Source organism: Hyperoodon ampullatus (genome assembly GCF_949752795.1).
Source record: "Hyperoodon ampullatus genome assembly, chromosome: 19".
Taxonomy (NCBI): domain Eukaryota; kingdom Metazoa; phylum Chordata; class Mammalia; order Artiodactyla; family Ziphiidae; genus Hyperoodon; species Hyperoodon ampullatus.
Window position 1 is genome coordinate 17,027,035 of NC_136932.1, and position 21,348 is coordinate 17,048,382.

The 21,348-nt window shown below is 48.3% G+C and overlaps 1 protein-coding gene across 1 annotated transcript in view; it reads right to left on the reverse strand.

Moving 5' to 3' along the window:
- Positions 1-5,345: 5,345 nt before the first annotated feature.
- The window catches only part of TNRC6C (trinucleotide repeat containing adaptor 6C), a gene marked incomplete at its 3' end in the record, with an annotated part of 123,088 nt that continues 107,085 nt past the window's right edge, over positions 5,346-21,348 (reverse strand). The window contains exons 17-24 of the mRNA XM_079725340.1: positions 19,439-19,606; positions 17,896-18,087; positions 17,262-17,405; positions 13,425-13,541; positions 11,402-11,596; positions 10,573-10,643; positions 9,919-10,058; positions 5,346-5,706 (exon numbers count right to left, since the gene is read on the reverse strand). Of these exons, the coding sequence (XP_079581466.1) occupies positions 5,346-5,706; positions 9,919-10,058; positions 10,573-10,643; positions 11,402-11,596; positions 13,425-13,541; positions 17,262-17,405; positions 17,896-18,087; positions 19,439-19,606 (1,388 nt within the window). The remainder of the gene's footprint in view (positions 5,707-9,918; positions 10,059-10,572; positions 10,644-11,401; positions 11,597-13,424; positions 13,542-17,261; positions 17,406-17,895; positions 18,088-19,438; positions 19,607-21,348) is intronic.

Genomic DNA, 21,348 nt, shown 5'->3' on the forward strand with positions numbered 1-21,348 from the left:
GTCCTCAAGAGCAAGGCTGAGGTTTTCCGGAGAAGAAATTCTGCCCGGGGCTGTGGCATCACCCTGCCTGGCTGTGTACAAATTCCAGACTCGCCAGCCCTGCTACTGTCGGAGCCAGGTCTCTTTACAGGCACACTTATCACCCATCGGAGCTGTTTCTGATACACACGTGGCCTCAAGGTCCTCCAGCTGGAATATTCCGTGGTGGATCCTGTGTGGGGCTGACCGAGCGAGCAATGGCTGTGAAGTCAGATGGGCCTGGATTTGACCCTCATCAGCTCATGGCCTCGGGCACATTCTGTAACCTCTCCCAGTCTCTCCCAGTCCCAGTCCTCACCTCATGGGGCTGTTGAAACAACAGACACAGTCCTACACAGTGCTTAGCACCCTGCCTGGCACATAGTTTTGCTAAAAAAAAAAAAAAAAGCAAAAAGCTAGCTATGACTGCCACATGAGACGCACTGAACTCTTGGAAATGGCTATTCTAATGGGTAGGCGGCCGACAGTCTCAGCCTGATGACAGGCTCCCTGTGACACCGCCTCTGCCCTGGCTGCTCAATGGAACCAACTGGGGAGATTTAAAAACTCTGGTGCCTGGGCCCACAATCAGAGATTCCGGTTGAATGTGTTTGAGCCGTGCCCTGGCACTGGGATTTTAAAAACTTTCTGGATAATTCTAACATGCAGCCAGGGTGGAGAACCAGCGAAATGTCACTTAAGCCTGAGGCTTCTGCACACTTAAGGAGCATTTGGAAATGTGCTTCTGGTTTTCATGATGACTGGGGATCCAGGCTCCGGGGGCCAGGCCTGCCACGCGGGCTGCCATTCAGGGGACGGTCCCACACAAGCTAAGCTGTGGAAACTGATGTGTAAAGCTAGTAAGTTAACTACATGTTTCCACCAAGACTCTTATGTGGTTTCTCCTTGATCCACCCCATATGTTCTATTCCTGCAAAGAATCTTCTCAAAATGCCTCCCTGAGTGAACGCGTGCTCAGCAACTCAGCTCCTCGGATCTTGTCGTTCATGCGGTTAGAATCAGTGCTGGCCAGGACGGCTCCCTCCTGGCCTCTGCTCTCCATTCAACAGTCCCTTCTTTGCACATCAGGCTTCTACCCACTGAGCACCCTGCCTTCTTTCTTTGCCTTCTCCCACGGTGTCGCCAGAATGATTTTTTTAAAAAGTGCAGCTCTGAGCCTTGATTTTTCTCTTGATCCCAGACACCGAGCCTCCTTTTCACCTGTGGGTACCAGGAGCCGCCTCCACTCCAGGCCATGAGGCTGTCAGTCGGCTTATGCTGTGTTCCCCACCTGTCGCCTACTTTCCCCGGGCCTGGGAGGAAAGTGCCACCTCCTCCATGAAGCCTGCCTCAACCTTTGGATGTTCTGGAGGCACTGGGCTTGTTCTCCCAGGAGCAGGAACGGGGTCGGCTCACTCCCTGCAGCGACGCTGGACTCACAGGCACCGAACGAACACTTGCAGAAGGGCCGCTCACAGCCCCGGCAGGGTCGGTGCCTCCAGGCGCATACAAGGGTAGGGTGTCAAGTACATTCCACCATCCACATTCTGTGTTCCATGAGTTTCGTTCTAGCCTTTCGCTTCTCCTCCAGATGATGGCCCTTCTGCGCTTTCCTCCTCCGCTTTCTAAAGAGGCCGGTCAGAGCCGGGAGCTCGCCGTTCTCGCCTGCAGGGGCCAACCCGGGTCCTATCTTCTCCATAAAACGTGGTCGAGGTGCCTAGGAGTGGAGAGAAAAAGACACTCACTCTGCTGGTCTCTGAACGGGGGTCACGAAGGACACTTCGGCTGGTTTTCAAGAGGCTGTCTTTACAATCCTGACGAGACAGGAGCACTGGCGCTGAACTTACTTAAGGTCATGGCAGGCGATCCAGGGGTGGACCTGAGAGCCAGACCCGAGTGTTCTGACTGCCACCTGAACCCCGTGGGGAGAAGGCTGCTGCTGCTTTGCCCAGTGCCGTCACTTCAACTGTGCTTGTACAAGACGCTCTGTAAAGTTAGCTAAGGCTACTTTATCGAAACGAATGCCTAGGAAAAACAAAACACCTCTTTAAAAAAAAATTTTTTTTTAATTTATTTTTGGCTGCGTTGGGTCTTTGTTGCTGCACGCAGGCTTTCTCTAGTTGCGGTGAGCGGGGGCTACTCTTCGTTGTGGTGAGCGGGCTTCTCGTTGTGGCTTCTCTCGTACGGGCTCTAGGTGCGCGGGCTTCAGTAGTTGTGGCGCACGGGCTTAGTTGCTCCGTGGCATGTGGGATCTTCCCGGACCAGGGCTCGAATCCGTGTCCCCTGCACTGGCGGGCGGATTCTTAACCACCGCGCCACCGTGGAAGCCCCAGAAGACCTTCACTACTCTCTTCTCTCCGAATATTTCTTATGCCCAAGCTGGGTCATGGGTGAGAGTGAGCAATGGTCCTCGGCTGGGGCCACGTCCCACGGCTGCCCCAGATGACACCGGTTCCCGCACGGAGCGGGTGGGTCCAGGCTCTACTGCACCTCTCGACGACTAGTAATAAGATTTCAGTGTGGACTGCAAAACCACAAAACAAATGATAAGATCACAAGTCAAGCAACCAAAACTTGGAGGGTATCTAAGTATATACGTGAACTCTGAGGATGGCATAAGACGACACAGGGAATTTCTTATACACAGTAGGACAGCTCTTTCTCCCAACACATACAAAGTGAATTTGGATGACATCCGCCTCTGAAAAATAAAAAACACATTTATTTGAACAGCCAAGAAAAAAAATTGCAATTTATTAAGATTCAACAAAGCGTTGTACTTTTGAAAGCAACTTTCGGTGCATTTTCTTCAACAATCACATTCTATGAGGAAAAACATTAAAAGCCACAAACTTGTCTTTTAATCTCAGAGTTACAGACATCTTTAATTCAAAATAAAAGGTCAAAAGAAAAAAACCAAACCCACCCCAACAAAAAACAAAAACAGAGAGATTCTTTACTTCCATCCTCAATTTAAAAATATCAGTTTTCTACAACTCGATGCTAAATGCAGCATGGGAAGCTGTATGTCTGGGTGCACATGGGCACGCACGCACGTATATTTGGTGTACATACGCAGGGACGTGTACATCAAATATACAGAACGCATGTAATGGCAATGAGATGCACTTACTCTGAGGAAGGTCTGTTTAGCTAAATACACTACTGAACTTGAGAAAAAAGTCTTGAACCAGTTTGTGCATAGTTCATGATCCTCTATAAAACCAGCTTTTGTTGATCTGCAATTTTGCAGGAACTTTTTTTTTTCTTTTCTTTTTTTTTGTTTTTTTGTTTTTTGTTTTTGTTTTGTTTTGATAAAACCATTAAAAAGCTAATTAAAAAAAATGTAATGCACAAGTTTCCTGATCAAGCAGGCAGGGAGCACATGTTCATATATTTTTTTAAACATACTCAAGGGTATGTTACTCCATTGTCTTTCTTTCTTGCAAAACAATCAAAACATTGATCATTTTTAAAACATAAAGCAATTTTTAATATATAAAGCACTCTTCGAACATCTATTTCCTTTGAGTCCATTATTTGGTACATACGTAACTGCTACACGTTAGAGATTAGGTATCTTTCTTCTTTGTGTTTTTTTTTCCTCTTTTTTCTTTTTTTTCTTTATTTTTTGTTTGTTTTTTAATAACATCTTCAGTGCTAGGAGTTGGGTTACAAAATACATGAAATGGTGTGGAGCTGCCCCTCGGGAACCCTGGCTTTCCTGAGAGCGCATCCGCGTGTGCAAGACAGTGACCACAACTCGTCACCTGGACGAAGGGGACAGTCGACAGAGTCCACGACGGTGGCTGGAGGGGAAAACAACACTGTTCAATCCCAGAGCTCTGAAGTAGCGGATCTGCATTCTGAAAATAGGTTTCTTTACGACGGAAGTCTTTTTTTTTTTTTTCATTTTTTTTTTAAATTCCTTTTTAAAATTTTTTTATTTTAAAGTCTGAAGGAGAAAAAAAGGTCTGTAAACAGGTGGGAGCCCTCACCTTGGGCTCCTCCGAAAGCAGTCACAACCCACGTCCAAGTGCTTGTTTCCGTTCCTCCTGCGGAACCATCCACCCTCTACAAGTATCTATGGCCACAGTTCAACGAGAGTTTTTTTCTCTTTAACTTTATATTCCCAATGGAAAAATGGTGCAATACTCTGGTAATAATCTTCTTGCATTAGTCCACAATAAAAAGCTGCTAAAGGTAGGTATACATATTATTTCTCCAGAGATATACACTGTAATTTTTAAACGCAATAACAGAGTCCTTGAGTAAACATTTACACATGAATTGTCACCAGCCCTGTCCTATGAATTCTCTTTAATGTATAGGATTAGCTACAGGAAGGGCAGGGACACTCAGTGCAAAGTTAGAAGCTAATAATAACAAACGTTTGACCAATGCGCCAAAAAAAAAAGCACATACTGAATAAAAGGGAAAACCCACAGTTAAATCCCTCACACACTTAACACACGAACACAGAAAGTGCGCACGCACACGCACGCACACACACACGTGCTTCTGTTTCAACACACACACACATAGGCTGTGAACTTAGAAATTTTTCCTAGAGCCTGTTTCTGCGTACTGATGCCAACCTGGAAGTGTAGAATTAGACTTAGAAAGTGTTCACATTTCATTATTGGCCTGCTGGATTCAAGTATTTGCATGTTTGATATGTCTATTTTTTTAACTTTTAAAAAATATTTTTTGGGATTAAAAAAAATGACATGAAAAAGTAATGAAACAAGGGTAATGTGCATAGGCGGCTCCGTGGGAACAGAGAACAGATCGCAGACCGCTCCTTCTGCTCGGCTCGCTGGTCTGGGCCGCCAGGACCGCGTCCCAGTGATGGACGCCAGCTCCCCCTGATTACGGGGTCCGCCTCTGGTAATGTGCATAATCGTCACAGGCTCGTTTTAAATAGGCTTTCTCATCTCCCTCCCTCCCTCCCCCACCCTTGATAAAATAACCCTTTCCAGCCCACAATCTGAAAAGTGCCCTTCATGATAGAACTATTCTAAGCAGCTTTTATACTTAAAAAATCAAAATGACAACACACCATACAAACATAAGACGACACAAAATAAAAAGCTGTGAGAAGCATCCTGTCATTACACATGACACTGACCCAGCGCAGCCCGCACTGTCTTGGGAACAGTTCGCAAGGACTGCGGCCAAGGTTCGTCTTCAGTACTGGACAGAGGTACTCGAAAGGGCTGCCGGGCTGCTCGGGTCAAGCAGGGTCCTCAGCGACGCCCGGACTGGAAAGGGTCAGCATTTCTTCCTAGTGCTGATGACTGCAGCGCCCATGTGGCCCCTCCGGGCTAGATGGACTCCCCACTGAGAAGGTCGCCGGGAAGCAGAGTGTTCAGCGGGGTAGGGCTTCCTATGACCCTGCCATCGTCGCTACTGGGGGGGCCCCACAGGCTGCTGGAGTACTGGGGGACCCCGCCCCACAGCAGGTCGCTGCTCCCTTTGCCTGCCAGGCACGGGGCGTTCCAGTGGCCAGTGTCGCTGCGCACCAGGCCATGGGAGCTGCCCGAGGCGCCCAGCCGCGTCTGGCTGGTCCCAGCGCTGGGCTGCCAGCTGGAGGTGGGCGGCAGTGCTTGGCCTTGGGCTAAGAAACGGTTCACTTCTTCTTCGCCAGCGAACTCGGCCAAGATGGTAGTGTTTCCCAGAACACACCTAAAAGAGCAGGACAGCAACGAAAATAAGAGCTGGTTTTTTGAAAAGATACACAGAATTGACAAACCTTTAGCTAGACTAACCAAGAAAAAAAGAAGACACGAATAAACAAAATCAGAAATGAAAGGGAGATATTACAACTGATAATACAGAAATATACAGGATGTGCCAACAAACTGGATAATCTAGAAGAAATGTTCAAATTTCTAGAAACATATGATTTACCAAAATTGAATCATCAAGAAATAGAAAATCTGAATGGACCAATAATGAGTAAGGGGGTTGAATCAATAATCAGCTGATTACTCCCAATACAGAAAAGCCCAGGATCACGGATGGTTTCAATGATGAATCTACCAAACACTTAAAGGGGAATTAACATCAATTCTTCTCAAACTTTTCCAAAAAGCTGAAGAGGAGGGAACACTCCCAAACTCATTTTATAAGGCCAATATTATCCTGATACTAAAGCCAGATAAGGACACCACAAACAAAACAAAAAACAAAACCCCAAAAAACACACACAAAAAACCAAAAAAACCCACAGACCAATATAAATTAATATAGATGCAAAAATTCTCAAAAAAGTAAAGATTCTCAACAAAGTACATGCCGGTTAAGTGGGACTTATCTCTGGGATTCAGGCAGGGGTGGTGGTTCAACATATGTAAATCAATAAATGGGATACACCACATTAACAGAATGGAAGATCAAAATCATGTGATCATCTTAACAGGCGTAGAAATAGCATTTGACAAAACACCACATCCTTTCATGATGAAGACTCCTCAACAAAGAGCGTACAGAAAGAACAGACCTCAACATAATAAAAACCATACATATACACAAAGCTAACATCATTTTCAATGGTAAGAGGTTGAAAGCTTTTCTTCTAAGGTCAGGAACGAGACAAGGATGCTCACTCTCACCTCTTCTATTTGATATAGTATTGGAAGTCTTAGCCAGAGCAATCAGGCAAGATAAAGAAATAAAAAGTATCCAAGCTGGAAGGGAAGAAGTAAAATTTATTTGCAGATGACATCATCTTACATAGAGATAATCCTAAAGACTCCATCAAACATCTGTTAGAAGTAATCAAAGAATTCACTAAAATTGCAGAATATAAAATCAACACATAGAAAGCAGTTGCATTTCTTTCTATACACTACAATGAAATATCTGAAAAAGAAATAAAGAAAAAATCCAATTCACAATAGCATCAAAAACAATAAAATACTTAGGAATAAATTTAACCAAGGAAGTAAAAGATCTATACCATGGAAACTACAAGACTTTGATGAAAGAAATTGAAGAAGATACAAAAGGAAAGCCATCCTGTATTCATGGATTGAAAGAATTAAAAATATTCTTAAAATGTCCATACAGCCTAAAGCCATCTATAGATTCAATGCAATCCCTATCATATTCCAATGGCATTCTTCATAGAAATGTATAAACAATCCTAAAATGTGTATGGAACCATGAAAGACCCCAAATAGCCAAAGCAATCCTGAGAAGGAACAAAGCTGGAGGCAACAAACTTCCTGATTTCAAACAACACTACAAAGCTACAGTAATCAAAACAGTATGGTACTGGCATAAAAACAGATACATAGACCAATGGAACAGAATAGAGAGTCCAGAAATAGATCCCCACATATACAGTCAACTAATATTTGACAAGGGCACCAAGGATACTCAATGGGGAAAGGATAGTCCCTTTGATAAATGGTGTTGGGAAAACTGGACGACCGCATGCAGAAAAATGAAACTGGACCCCTACCTTATACCACTCACAAAAATTAACTTGAAATGGACTAAAGACTTAAAACATAAGACCTGAAACCATAAAACTCCTAGAAGCAAACATAGGGAAAAAACTCCTTGACACTCATCTTTGCAACAAAATTTTGGATATGACAGCAAAAGCACAAGCAACAAAAGAAAAAAGTCAACAAGTGGGACTACATCAAACTAAAAAGCTTCTGCACAGCAAAGGAAACCATCAACAAAATGAAAAGACAACCTATAAAATGGGAAAAGTATTTGCAAACCATCTATCTGATATAGAGAATATCCTGTAACTCAAATATATAGAGAACTCATATAACTCAATAACAAAAAAACCCCAATCTGATTAAAAAATGGGCCAAGGAACTGAATAGACATCTTCCCAAAGAAGACACAGAAATAGCCAACAGACACATGAAAAGATGCTCAGCATCACTCATCATCAGGGAAATGCAAGTCAAAACCACAATGAGGTAACACCTCACACTAGTTAGAATGGCTATCATTAAGAAGACAAGAAATAACAAGTGTTGGTGAGGATGTGGAGAAAAGGAAACCCTCCTACACTGTTGGTGGGAACGTAAATTGGTGCAGCCACTGTGGAAAAAGTATAGAGGTTCCTCAAAAAATTCAGACTAGAACAACCATACAATCCAGCAAGCCCACTTCTGTGTATATATCCAAAGGAAATGAAAATAGGCTATTGAAGAGATAGATATCTGAACTCCCATGTTTACTGCAGCATTACTTAAATAGTCAAGATATGGAAACAACCTAATTGTCAACAAATCAGTGGATAAAGATGTTTTATATACATATATATATATATACACACACATACACACACACACATATATACACACACACACAGATACAAACAGACACACTGGAATATTATTCAGCCATGAGAAAGAAGGAAATCCTGCAACAACATGGATTAATCCTGAGGGCCTTATGCTAAGTGAGATAAGTCAAAGATAAATACTGCATGATATCAATCATATACAGAATCTAAACAAGCCAAACTTGTTGAAACATTCGGGAGTAGAATGGTGGTTACCGGGGGCTGTGGGTGGGAAATGGGGAGAGGTTGGTCTCAGGGTACAAATTTCCAGTTAGAAGATGAGTGAGTTCTAGGGAGCTCGTGTACAGTGCAGTGACTACAGTTAGCAATTCTGTATCCTTTACTTCAAAGTTGCTGAGACAGTAGATCTTAAATGTTCTCACCACAAAAAGGAAATAATAATCATGTGCCCTGATGTGGGTGTTAGCTCACACGGTGGTAACCATATTGCAATATGTGTGTCAAGTCAACACTACACTCTAAACTGACATGCTGTTGTATGTCAGTTACACCTCAAAACAAAAACTCAAAACAAACAAAAAAGGCAGAACAGGGGTCATGTGAGCGGAGCAGCTGTGTGTCTTCCTGTGTTCGCCTCGTTGGCATTCCCTTTTTTTTTTTTTCAATGGGAAAAGGGCAGCTGGAGGCTTCATGTCACAGGCCACCCAGAAATGGTCCTGCAGTTTACATTTTGGTATAGGTGTTTCCAAGGCCAGATTATGACCTTTCTTCTCACTTTAGACTTCTAGCAGCTATGCTGTGTCGGTGTAGAGAGCACATGCTTAAGGAAGTGCATGAATGGACCATTAAACTTGGGCATCATTTAGGGTCAGTGCAATTTATACCCTGGGCTAAAAATAGGAAGGATTAACTTCTAGGGCCCACACCCCAAGTGATGTCGCTGAGTAGGTCTACTCACACATCTTATCAAAAGCGTCCTTTAATCAGGGGAGAGAAGTTGGCCGCAGGGACCACTACGAGGCCCAGCAGCGGGCCTGAATGTGTCGTATGCCTGGAGACATCCTCTATGGACAGAGCATCTTCTATCACTGGGCTCTACACGTGCTCTCTTGGGGGACCCTTTCCCTACTGGAGTGGGGGGAGGCCGAGCCACGGCACTTCAGCAACAGAAGAAACCAACATGTCACAAGACACCTATTACGAGGTGAACTGTGTCCCCCAAATTCATGTTGAAGCCCTAAGCCCCAAGACCGCACTGTGCCTGTATTTGGAAAGAGGTCTTTAAAGAGGGAATTAAGGTAATATGAGGTCAGGAGGGTGGCCCTAATTCACTTAGACTGGTGTCCTTAGAAGAAGAGGAAGTCAGGACACAGACACACTCAGGCCGAGAGACTTGAGGACACAGGACTGGGCAGCCGAGTGCAAGCTGAGGAGAGAGGCCCCGGGGGCAGCCGACCCTGTCCGCATCACATCGGACTTCCCGCCCGCCCGCGGTGCTCTGTGGCTGTGGCCCCAGGACCCGCCCACAACGCCCGGCCCCAGGACCCGCCCACAACGCCCAGCCCCAGCACCACCGGGCTGCAGCCAGGGCCGCGCAGGGCAGGGGAGGGACATACATGTGCAGGGACTTCTGGGCCTTGGCGGCTTCCTCCTTGGAGCTGTACCGGACCACGGCGTTGCCTTGGGTTAGGTTCAGGTGGAATGTGATGAGAGGCCCATGCTGCAAGCACAGCGTCCGCAGGGTGGAGCCATCGATCTGATTGAGGAAGCAGAGTGGCGGTAACACGCGTCCTGGGGATTCTTCACTATACACGTTTATGAAATCCAGGTGCACAGTACCTTGGGAAGATGTCTGTCCTTGAAAGGGCTTACTATATGATTATGATATTAACCTTTTGCACCTTGTAACTTACTGTGTAATTTAAAATCTTGGACATTTCAGTTATAGTTTCTGAGTTGGGCCAACAGAAGAAGGAGAAAACCCTGCTTTGGTTCCGACCCCCTCTCGCCAGAGCACATCATACAGAGCCTCGCGGCCCCCGACCCTGGGAAAGGTGAGCACAGGCCAAATCGTTCTGGAGTGGGTACAGGTGAGCAATTCTGTTTATAAGGGGACACTCTTTAAGCCTCGGAAGAGTGAAAGGTAAACAATTCACCAGGAACATGGTTAAATGACCCCTGCTGCCGGCGCTGCCTTTGGGCCATGAGTGAGGCCTCGGGTCACCGACAAGGCCCTCAGGCCTGGCGATGCCCCCACCGGGTGCCTGTACCTGGGGTGTGAGGTTGCGGAGAACGAGCCAGCTGCTTGTCCTTCCTGAGGTGTCAGTACTCCAGGCAGAACCTGTGCCCAGGGAAGAACCCGGTCAACAAGGCTGCGGTGAGTCAGACAGCTCTTCCCAATGCCCTCCCGTCTCACCACACGGATGCAGCACGGGCCGAACCTGTGCTCCAAGCCTTTCCCAACCCCCGGAAACCAACCCAGACTCACAGTCCCTGCAGACCCCCGGGAGGCGGGTGTGGCGGCAGAGACTTGAGAACTGCCTGGAAGTTCTGGTCTCCTCCTCTGCCCCCGCCCCCCCAGCTTTATAATCAATGCTCTAAAATCCCCCTTGCTAACAAAAATGAAGCAGACTTGCAGGGCTGGCTTCACTCTCAGCTTCTTAAATGCCCTGTGCACCCTGCTCGTCCCCGCAGTTCAGCAGGGGGCCGGAAGAAGCCTCCAGAGCTGCAACTTAGGACGGGGTGGTGCGCTCACACGGGGAATCGAGACCCTCATGCTCGTTGATCGGGCCTCTCTGAGGGCCCAGCGCGGCCCCTCAGTGGGTGCCGAGACCGCCTGCCGGGACCTCCTGGCTCCGAACAAAGCTGTGTGTGCAAGCACCCAGGGCTGATGTTGAAACACAGGCAGCAGAGCCTGGGCCCAGATAGTCCCCGAGGGTCTAGGGCACCTTGGTCCCTCCTAAGCCCTCCCAGGGTCCAGGAGTCCTTACAAAGGAGCTGCAGGACAAAATGATAGGCATCTTCCCTAAGGGACAAGCGGAGCAGGCACGGACACCCCCGTCCCCGCCACCCCGTCTGGACACGAGAACGGACGCGTACCCGAGGAGTAGGAGCTGGTCCAGCCGAGGGGACTGGCTCCCCAGGTGGAGGAAGGCTTGGGATTGGTTAACCCTGGAGGTGGCCTTGTGGGTGCAGTAGTGTTTCTGGGCACCTTCCACAGTTCATGAGACAGAGAGGCTTGTGTGTGAGAGGCAGGGCCAGAGGACCACGTCGATTTAATGTCTGACAGTTTACCTGGAAAGGCAGAGAAGTGGAGCATAGGCATTCCTGAGACAGAGAAGGAAAGTCACGGCAGCGCCTAGGGAATCACACCAGGCGCTCTCTGGCTCCAGAGGACTGCGTGACCGAAATGAAGCACCAAGTCAAGCTCCCACACGAGGACCACAGGCATCCTCTCTCTTGAATTGCTGCCCAGAGACACAGTCTGCTGGTGTCCGGCATAGATCTTGCCAGTATTTCTGATACTTAATTTGCTAAATGTGCCAGACATGAGCTTGCCACCCAGAAAAACTGCATTTTTGTAGTTCAGCGTTAAAGCTGACTTAACAAATTCTGCTGGGACACATCTTATCTCATAGCAAACTAATCAAGGTCAAGAGCCTTTACGCCATTTCTTTAGGTGTCAGTCCCCTGTCAAAGCCACGCCCCCTCTGACATAACCCGCCTGAGCTCACGGTGACCAGCGTCATCTTTGCAGCTTTGAGACCTGCTCTCCATGCCTATAGAAACGGGTGTGGCCGAGGGCTGAGCGGTTTGGCATCTTGGCACCTTTGCTGGGGGAAGGCTGTTTTAAGCCTCTTGGGGAGAAAAACCAAAACCAGTAATGACCACCAGCTCCAGCCCCTCCTGTGCCCGGGGCACCTGCCATGCCCGCTTCAGCGGCCCAGAGCTGCGAGGACAGCAGGCAGAGTGGTCGCTGTCACCATGCTCCTTGGGCAGCAGGGCAGTGCCCAGGCCGGCACAAGCCCCGTGTGGAGCACCTCTGCCACCCTGGCAGCCAGGGTCGACTGCAGCTTCACAACAACAAATGCTCATCTGAGCAAAGGCGTCACTGATCAGAAAAACCAAAACGCCATAAAAAACTGCCTGAGATATGGGAAGATGGTTTAGTTTGCCCATCTCTTTAGCCAAATGATTGGGAAGTATTAAAGGCCTAATGCATCCCCTTTGTAAACATTAGAGGGAATAAACATTAGAAGGAATAGACATAATCCAGAGGCTCTTTCTCTCTCTTTTTAAATAAGATGGTAAAGTACATCAAAACTACTTTCTCCCCTAGGCACTGGTATAAAAGGAATTCCTACAGCATTCTTACACGGATTTAAACAAAGTCTGGATGAGAAGGCTGGTGGAATGCAGAAACATATTTGAAGAAATTTATAAACAATAAACCCTCTTTACTTAAGTTCCACCTCTTTTCATAAACCTGTACACATTGTTTGTGTGTGTGTCCATTATCTCTCTCTATCCTTGTCTTAAAATTTCCAGATAACAATTCCTTTGAAGTTACTATGACAAACAATTCTCAATTCTCCTCTCAGCCTAAAAGAAATTTCTAACTTGAAAGACTCGTAAAGTCTATACTGAGAGAGGAATAACCCAGGCCCTGCATTGATCCCAGAGACGGCAGTGAAGCACGGGGCTGCTGTGGCCTCCTAGTCCCTGGTGGCCAATGCAAGTTAACAGCAGGTCCCCAGAGGTTGCCGCCTTCACGTCTTTAAGCCTCCTATACCCCTGGTCTCATGGCTACGGCGGGAAGGGAGGAGAGGGGAAAGCAGCTGTGTCATATCCTGCCCTGGGGAGTTTACATAATCCCCGGATCTTCGTGACAGCCCACGGAGGAGGTGTCACCATTCCCACTCCACGGGGGTGGGGGTGGGTGGGAGCAGTGGTGCCCCAGGCCCCACGGCTGCTCAGCAAAGCTCAGGCCCGCTCTCCAACACACCACATGGCCTCCCAGCTCAGGGAGGAGCAGACAGACCACCAGGAAAAGCCAGGCCGTCCGGTTTGTTTGCGGAAAGAGAGAAAAGGCTACCTGCAAGTCGAGAGGCCAGGTGCGTACCTGCAATACTAGGAGCGGGCACAAGGCTGCTGAGAGAGCGACTGTAGCCGGAGGCAGCGAGCGGCCAGGCACTCGAGGAAGGCAGTGTGGCACTCTGAGATGACGGTGGGGAGGACCCTGCAGAACCAAACGCGGCACTAAGAAAGGTGAGCACGGGCCTGCGGGGTGAGCCGCTCAGCTTGGGCGTGAGAGTCCTAACAGCCAAGAACCAATGTCCTCCTAGGCTGCCGTTTGTGCAAATGGTGGAAAATGAGAGCGTGACGTGGCCAAGACCATGGGGAGGAGAGGAAGACACGGGCACATCGCCACCTCTGGGGGCCCGGGGCCCTGGGAGAGGCCGGGGCGGGGTGGGCGAGACCTGGCAGCAGGAGGGAAGAGAACAACCACCCAGTGTTTACAACAACACGTCCAAGTTGGGAAGGCACCCACGGCTTTCCCCTTCCAGGTAAGATAAAAACAAAAACACAGGGCCGACTCCACCTTTTCACACCTCCAACAAGATCCACAGAACTGAAAACAAAACTCCAAGCTTTCTGTTACAGATTTTGCCATAAAAAGACCAGCACTTTTCCTGACTCAAAAGGTCTCACGTATCCCATCTCCCCCATTCGTATTTCTCTTTTGAATACGGGAATACTGAGGAGAAATGTGTGTTAGTAACTATGTCACTGTGAGCTACCGTGTCCCCAGAACTGCGGTTCCCTCTGTTAAGGACCCTGTTCCTACTTCTGGGAGGGGCGCTGGAGGGGTGTGGCCCCCGGAGCACCCCTGCCAGTGCTATTTCCATGTCACCCCATCCGTTTTCTGAGGAAAGCAGAAAGCCGGGGAAGAGGGAGGATGAAGCAGTGGTGACTTGTGGGTTAAAGCAGGATGGATCAGAGCTCTTCTGACTTGGCAAGTTACTCGGCCAGAGTGTGGAAGCTGGCCGGGGGAGGGGACAGGCGCACACAACAGTCTGGCTGTCAGGTTTACTACCGTGAACAGAATCTCACAAGACACGGGCCCCTGACGCACGGCCCCAGCTGGGATGGCACTGAACAACCTCGGGAGTACCCTTCACTGGGACTACCAGGCGTGTGGCACCTCCCAGACTTGTGCAGTCTACAACCTGCACAGCTGTTTACAGCTGCTCTGCTGTAACTGACCTCCTTAGAATATGGCACGAGAGCGGATGAACATTAAAATTTATTTGTAATCTGCAGGTCTTCAATTTTAAAAGATGTCAGCTTTACTGACAACCTAATCGTAGTTCCTAAACCCTCTGCTTCCATTTACCAACAAAATGCAATCAACCCAAGATCCTAAATTATAGACTATTTAACCCTACGTGGCATTTCTTTTATAATTAACAGTAGGATACTTAGATTTTAACAGTGTTCTAGTTTTGACATTTTTAGTTTAATAATGGAAACTGTCCCATAAAATTATGGTTAATTTTCCTTTTCATATCAATTTGTCAGGAGATGGCACAGCTGCATTTTACCATGCTGGTTAATATTCACCTCATAAAGGTTAAAACTATAAATAACATCCAAACAAATACTGGGCTAATTTAAATTTTTAATATCAAATCAGAACTTAACACCAATGACAATAAATAAAAACAAAAATGCAAATAAAAACCCAACACCTAGTATACTCAATAAAAAAAAATTCCATCATGAAAATACGTAAAATAAATAAGCCAACAACAAGAGGCCAGTGGCATTTCTCACTCTTTTCCTTCTAGGGCACATTTTCTCATTTTTTTTCTCTGTATTTTATTTATTTATTTGATTTTTGGCTGCGTTGGGTCTTCGTTGCTGCACGCAGGCTTTCTCTAGCTGCAGCGAGCAGGGGCTACTCTTCATTGCGGTGTGTGGGCTTCTCATTGCGGTTGTTTCTCTCGTTGCGGAGCACGGGCTCCAGGCGCGCGGGCTTCAGTAGTTGCGGCGCGTGGGCTCAGTAGTTGTGGCTCGCGGGCTCTAGAGCGCAGGCTCAGCAGTTGTGGTGCACGGGCTTAGCTGCTCCGCGGCATGTGGGATCTTCCCAGTCCAGGGCTCGAACCCGTGTCCCCTGCATTGGCAGGCAGATTCCTAACCACTGCGCTACCAGGGAAGTCCCTTCTCTATATTTTAGATCAAGCTGGTCACTCAAAAACATGACAGGCTTTTGTGGCTGGGCCCTGAGCGAGGTCAGCCCCTGGGGCGCCTGAAGGCCCTCGAGTGTGGGGTGAGGCACGTGGGCCCTGGAGAGGGGCGGTCAGCGAGGTCTGGCCTTTGCAGTATACTTCTGGCCCTGCGGCTGTGGTGCCTTTTGTAAATAAGTTCTACATAAAGATCCGTTCATCCTGCCCCTTCTCTCAGATAAACAAACCAGGAGGTGGGGGAGCCAGGGCTTTCTGGGGCGAGGCCTGGTCACGGGGTGGAGGAGGCGCTGTCCCCGGGCTCTAGCCCCGGGAGGTCACACAGGGCCATGTGAGGCTGCAGGGAGCTCTCTCTGTCCTATCGCTGAGGTCCCGTTTCAGCCAACGTCTCTGAGGCTGAGCTTCCCTCTGCCCTGACATTCGTCTCATCTGCTCAGCTCTGCCCTCGGAACTCCCCTGCCCCTCCAGGACGCCTGTGTCGCGTCACGGCACACGAGTGCGAAGGTGAAGGTGGCCCACGATGCCCCAGGTGCCAGGAACCATGGGCTGACCATCAGGCACCAGTTGGGAAGCTCTGCTCCATGCCGACCAGCCTCGACTCTTTCCAAGGTCTTCTACTGCCCTGATCGGCACGGCTCACCCACCCTCCACAACCTCGAACACGCTGACCCACCCGGCTGCCCGGCTCAACCCTGTGGCCACACACAGGGTGCCGAGGGGTGACGGCCAAGTCTCACCTCTGGCTGTGCCACCCCCCGGTCCCCACTACCTCAAACAGGCACCACATCCCACAGCCTCTCGTCCCCCGTGCCACTCATCCATCCCTGACCTTGGGGTAGCCTGCAATGTCCCTGCTCTGAGATGCAGCCGCCTTGCGACACGAGGAATGCATGGCACTAAATGGGAAGGTGATCTGTGTTTATGGCGCCTTTCTACCCGAACCACAGGCACGCAGAATCCTGTCACTTGAAAGAACCATTGATAAGAACTGCCTCTCCCGCACAGGCCATATTTAGGTAGGAAACCTAAAGTAATGTTTTGGGAAATATCCAAGTGGCCTTATTAGTGCTGAGCATCTCTGGCAAGCTGGCTATTCTTTCCCATTATCAGAATTATGAGGATAAAACTCCACCAGCAACGGCACTTACAGAGCGTCTTCATTTGCAGGCCTTAAGGGAAGGCAAGTTACTGCCCTTCTCGATACTGCATTTGAAATCTATGTTTATGTTCTGTAACCTTGCAGCTCAGCTCATCACTTGCTCTGACTGGATCCTGAAGTCTGAAGAGGGTGTGCCAAACCTTACAGCATCAGGAGCTGGTGCCAGGAAGGAAGTCCTGGGGAAAGATCTCAGTCTTTTTACCAGACTCTTTGAGGAAAGGAAAAATTGGCTGATATGGATGAGTAAAGGGTCAGTTCACTTCTAGCTCAAAGAGATTTCAAGTGGAAACCTTTTTCTTAAAAAGCTTGATGGTTAATATTGTTATTTTATAACACAATGTTTATAAAAAACGATGTGTTAATAAATCCAGCAGAGACACTGAACCCAAATCAATTTCCATTTCCCCGTAAGCACTATGCTGCATCACACGGCAAGAGAAGGTCCCCATCGGACGTGCCTTGCACATCCCGGCCTCACCACCCACACCCTCCCGCTGCCCTGGAGCGCCTGCACGGAGACCACTGCATGGACACGGGCGGGGCGCCCCCTCACCTCCACTCTTGAGGAGGTAGCGGTTGACATCCTGTATGGTGGTGTTGATGGTAGGCCCGGTGGGGACACTTCCAGGAGTGACGTCAGGGTCGTTCTCGGGATCTATATTCTGAAGTCCTTTCCAGGGAACTCCAGGATGGAACTCTGGAAAATTCCAAACAAATGAAAATCAACACATGAGTATCAGAGCACCTTCATGTTGCTTCACGATAGTTTATGGGAATGTTTATAATCTGCTAATTCAGTTAAGAGGCACACTTCAGACTTTCTTTAGTAAATCATCAATCCTTCGGAACAAACTAGGTATTACAGCTACCACGCTGAACACTAAGATGGTGTCCAGGCGGGAGGATAAAGCCCAGACAGACTCTGCCCGGATGGGACACAGCGCCCCTCCCCCACTCTCCTTCCCCTCTCTCCTTCCACTAAACTGAGGGCTGCAGAAAACCCTGTGATGCCAACCACACCCACAATTTATCTGGTGAATGGATTTCCAATGAAAAAGCCAAAGCTACGGGGTTAAGGCTTCCAGGATTCTGAGCTTGGATCCTGGCTTCTACTGGGCCTAAGAGTTCCCGTAGGCTTGGCGTGTTCAGATCTGCTGCCACAGGGAAGCGTGCACACTCTTTCTTACCTGGGGGCCAGTTGATGCTGGAGCCATTTGAGATTTTATCACTGTCAGATTTGGCACGTGACCAGCTATGGGGAACAGCTACAGGAGGACTGGCTGGTGACTCACTGCTCTGGATTAAATCGTACCGGCCATAGGAGTCGTCGATGGAGGACTTAGCTGGAGGCCCAATGCTCAGACCTCCAGGGATAGCACCTGGGGGGACGGCAGGGAACAAAGAGCCGAGTGAACAGGGGGCCCCGAGTCCCTGCGCTGGGCTCCGGGCCTCGCCCTCTGCAGAGGTGCACGAACCGTCAGACTCGGTCTGGCCAGCACTCTCTGGGGGAAGTGACTATTTCAGTGAGCCCAGACTTGGCCTTGAAAGACAAACTCTTTAAGAACTGTTTCAGTTTTTCAAGTTGGAATTCTTGATAAATGCATACCCACACCACTGTGAAGCTCTCTGGGGACAGCCTGTGAGTCCCTGTGGTCAGCTGTTGTCCTTGTTGTTGCCTGTGTCCAGTCCCCAGTCTGCTGCCCTCACTATGGAAGGACAAACTGGCATGTGGACTCGGAGGCCTTAACCCCACCCACCCTGGGCGACTGAGCTCTCTCCTGCCAAGGAAAGTGCCCAAATAGCACGTGATGATTTTCTGGTAGAATTAACCATTAGGAAAAATTTTCTTTTTAGAGTGCCTTATATCGAGAGAGAATTATACACCCTATTAAATTTCCTTTGCTGTTTATGCTACCAGGAAATTAAGAGCTAACTTTAATGCAAGTGAGATCACCTCCTATGGTTATTAGCTTTTTTTTTTTTTCCCCCGGCCGTGCCTCGCAGCTTGCGGGATCTTAGTTCCCCGACCAGGGATTGAACCCTGGCCCCAGCAGTGAAAGCACCAAATCCTAACCACTGGACTGCCAGGGAATTTCCTGGTTGTTAGCACTTGCTGTTTCTCTATTCTAGGCATTAGATTGTCTATTGTGTTTTATCATTTTATTGAAAAAATTTTCTTTTAGATAAAGTTTTGGTTGAAGATACAGATACATGAGTGTGCAGCCATGACCTGTATTCTTCGTTGCTCTGGGGCATTTTCAATTACTTCTTGGTTTGTAGCTAAGGTTTGAAAGTTGAGGCTTGGAGAGGTTTGATCATTGACTACCTGGGATCTGACATACTCTGTAATGAAGTGGAATATACATGTTTAACTTATTGAGGTAACACTGGTTTCTGACATCTAAGTTTCACGGGCATGACACTGCATTTCAGCTTTTGTCTACACCACAGGGTGCTCACCACCAAGAGCTTAGTTTATACCCGTCTCCACGCAGCTGACCCCCTTTCCCCATTTCGCTCTCCACCCACCCCTTTCCCTCTGGTTACCACTACTCTAGTTCCCTGTATCTCTGTGTTTGTTTTTGTTTGGTTTGGTCTCTTGGAATATTTTCTATTCAGCTTTCAGCACTGAATTCTTAGAAGACAAATGCAGTACGAGTAACGGAACGAGGATAATCAGCGAGTAGAAAAGAAGTGACCAGACTCCAGGACGCCTCGGCTCAGACGTACCATGCTTGCTGGGGTTCTGGTCGAGTGGAGAAGCAGCACCGGGTAAGTTATCCATTGGGTTGGGATGTGTCCACTGAGGGAGGCGTGACTGGGACTGAGACGGGTCCTTCACTGATAAACCACCAGTCATGTCCATGCTGCTGACATTCATGTTTGGGTTCAGTCCAGCTAAAAATAAAAACGCTATCAGGATACGTCTGCTCTTCCTCTAAACGTTTACTTTCTAAAGCTCTCCTAGAGAATCAATCTAAGTCTTAATTCACAGCCAAATATTTTAAATGTAACTTTTAATGCTGGAGGAAAAAACCCCCTTTTTGCCTTTTTAATAACACACATCTGTAGGAATTTTATTCCTAAATTAGGAGGACAATGGTAACAAATAGTCTTTGATTAAGTAAGACCAATGATTCTCTTCATTTTACTTGCTTTGGTGCCAAACGTGGTCCTGAAGCTTCTCAGAGCCCACAGAAAAACAGAACAAGTCCCAACAATTAGGAGAGTCTTTTCTGATCTCAGGGCATCTTGTGCAAACTCACCAGATCCAAACCAGTCTCTCAGAGACATAAACGGTACCCTAAGGTCCCACCGACAGAACAAGCTGGTGGGGAGACCCCAAAGCTGCCTTTAGTGAACTCACTTTACAAAAGTCTGCTCTTAAGGAGTTTATGAATTAAACATCAAACTCCCTTAAAGGACTTGAACTATTTCAAAGTGTGGGTGCTGCCATCTGCCCCGACTGGAATGTGAGCTGATCCTGGGTTTATTTCTCACAGCTAAAAGCAGGCATGCACTGGGGCACGTGACAAGTGCCATCACTGTGCTGGGTTAGTGGAGAGAGATGAGGGGGACGATAGCAAAAAGGCTGAAGTAAAGAGTCCCTGATGGGACACCCGTCATGAGCTGGGCAGGCTGCTTGGCTGGACAGAATGACCAGTGCAGGTGTGACCCAGTGTTTCCAGGCCATTTCTAACCTGCGGTTCCCACACCACATGTCCTGGTACAGAAGCAAAGGTAGTGAACATTTTTGTTCTTAACTTTAAATCAAGAGCTTCAAACTCAAATGCCCATATGGGCCAAGTAGGCAACACAAATGAAGGTGATGCGGGCCTGGTGGGGACAGTGCCCGCCCTGCTACAGGTGCTACCCGTGCAACCAGTGAATGGAACACAGGCCCAAGGCAGCCATTTTCAAGAGAAGCCAGAAGCCACTTTTGGTTGAAAATTGCCAATTTTTAAATGTTGGCAACCACACACACACACACACACACACACACACACACACACTGTGCAGACCTAACCAAACGCCCGTGGGAGTCCGACACCACTGGGGGCTACCTTCACCTCCACCCACACAGACCCAGTCAGGTGAGGGCACAACCGTGGGGTCGGGCTGCAGACTGGCCTCCAGAGCACCCCAAGTCCCATGGCCGGGCCCCACCCTCCCCGTCTCATTTCCTTCTGTTCCTCCCTCCACTGGCAGCCGGCCTGGCAAGCCCTCGCCGACACCGACGGCCCCTCCTTCCGTGCGACGCTGGCTCTGCTCCACTGGAACTCTACTCGTTTGAGGTCCATGCTTAAACCCTGCTCTGATGTTTCTTTCACCGCGCAAGGTGACCATGCAGTCTCCCTTCCCTAAGCTCTGCAATAACCACATTGCACTGCCTATGAAGGCTGGTTTTCGTTTTTATATGCCTGGTCTTCCTGGGAAGACGACAAGCTCGGGAGTCAAGACAGCATCCGGAGAAGAGGCTGCACGGGAAGGAAGGTGGACGGGACTTAGGGCTGCTGAGGAAAAGGGGTGAGAACCAGCCAGAGAGGCAATTTTACAAGCTAACTTTCTTAAACTTTATTAGCTATCTATTTTTTTTTTTTTCTTGCGGTACGCGGGCCTCTCACTGCTGTGGCCTCTCC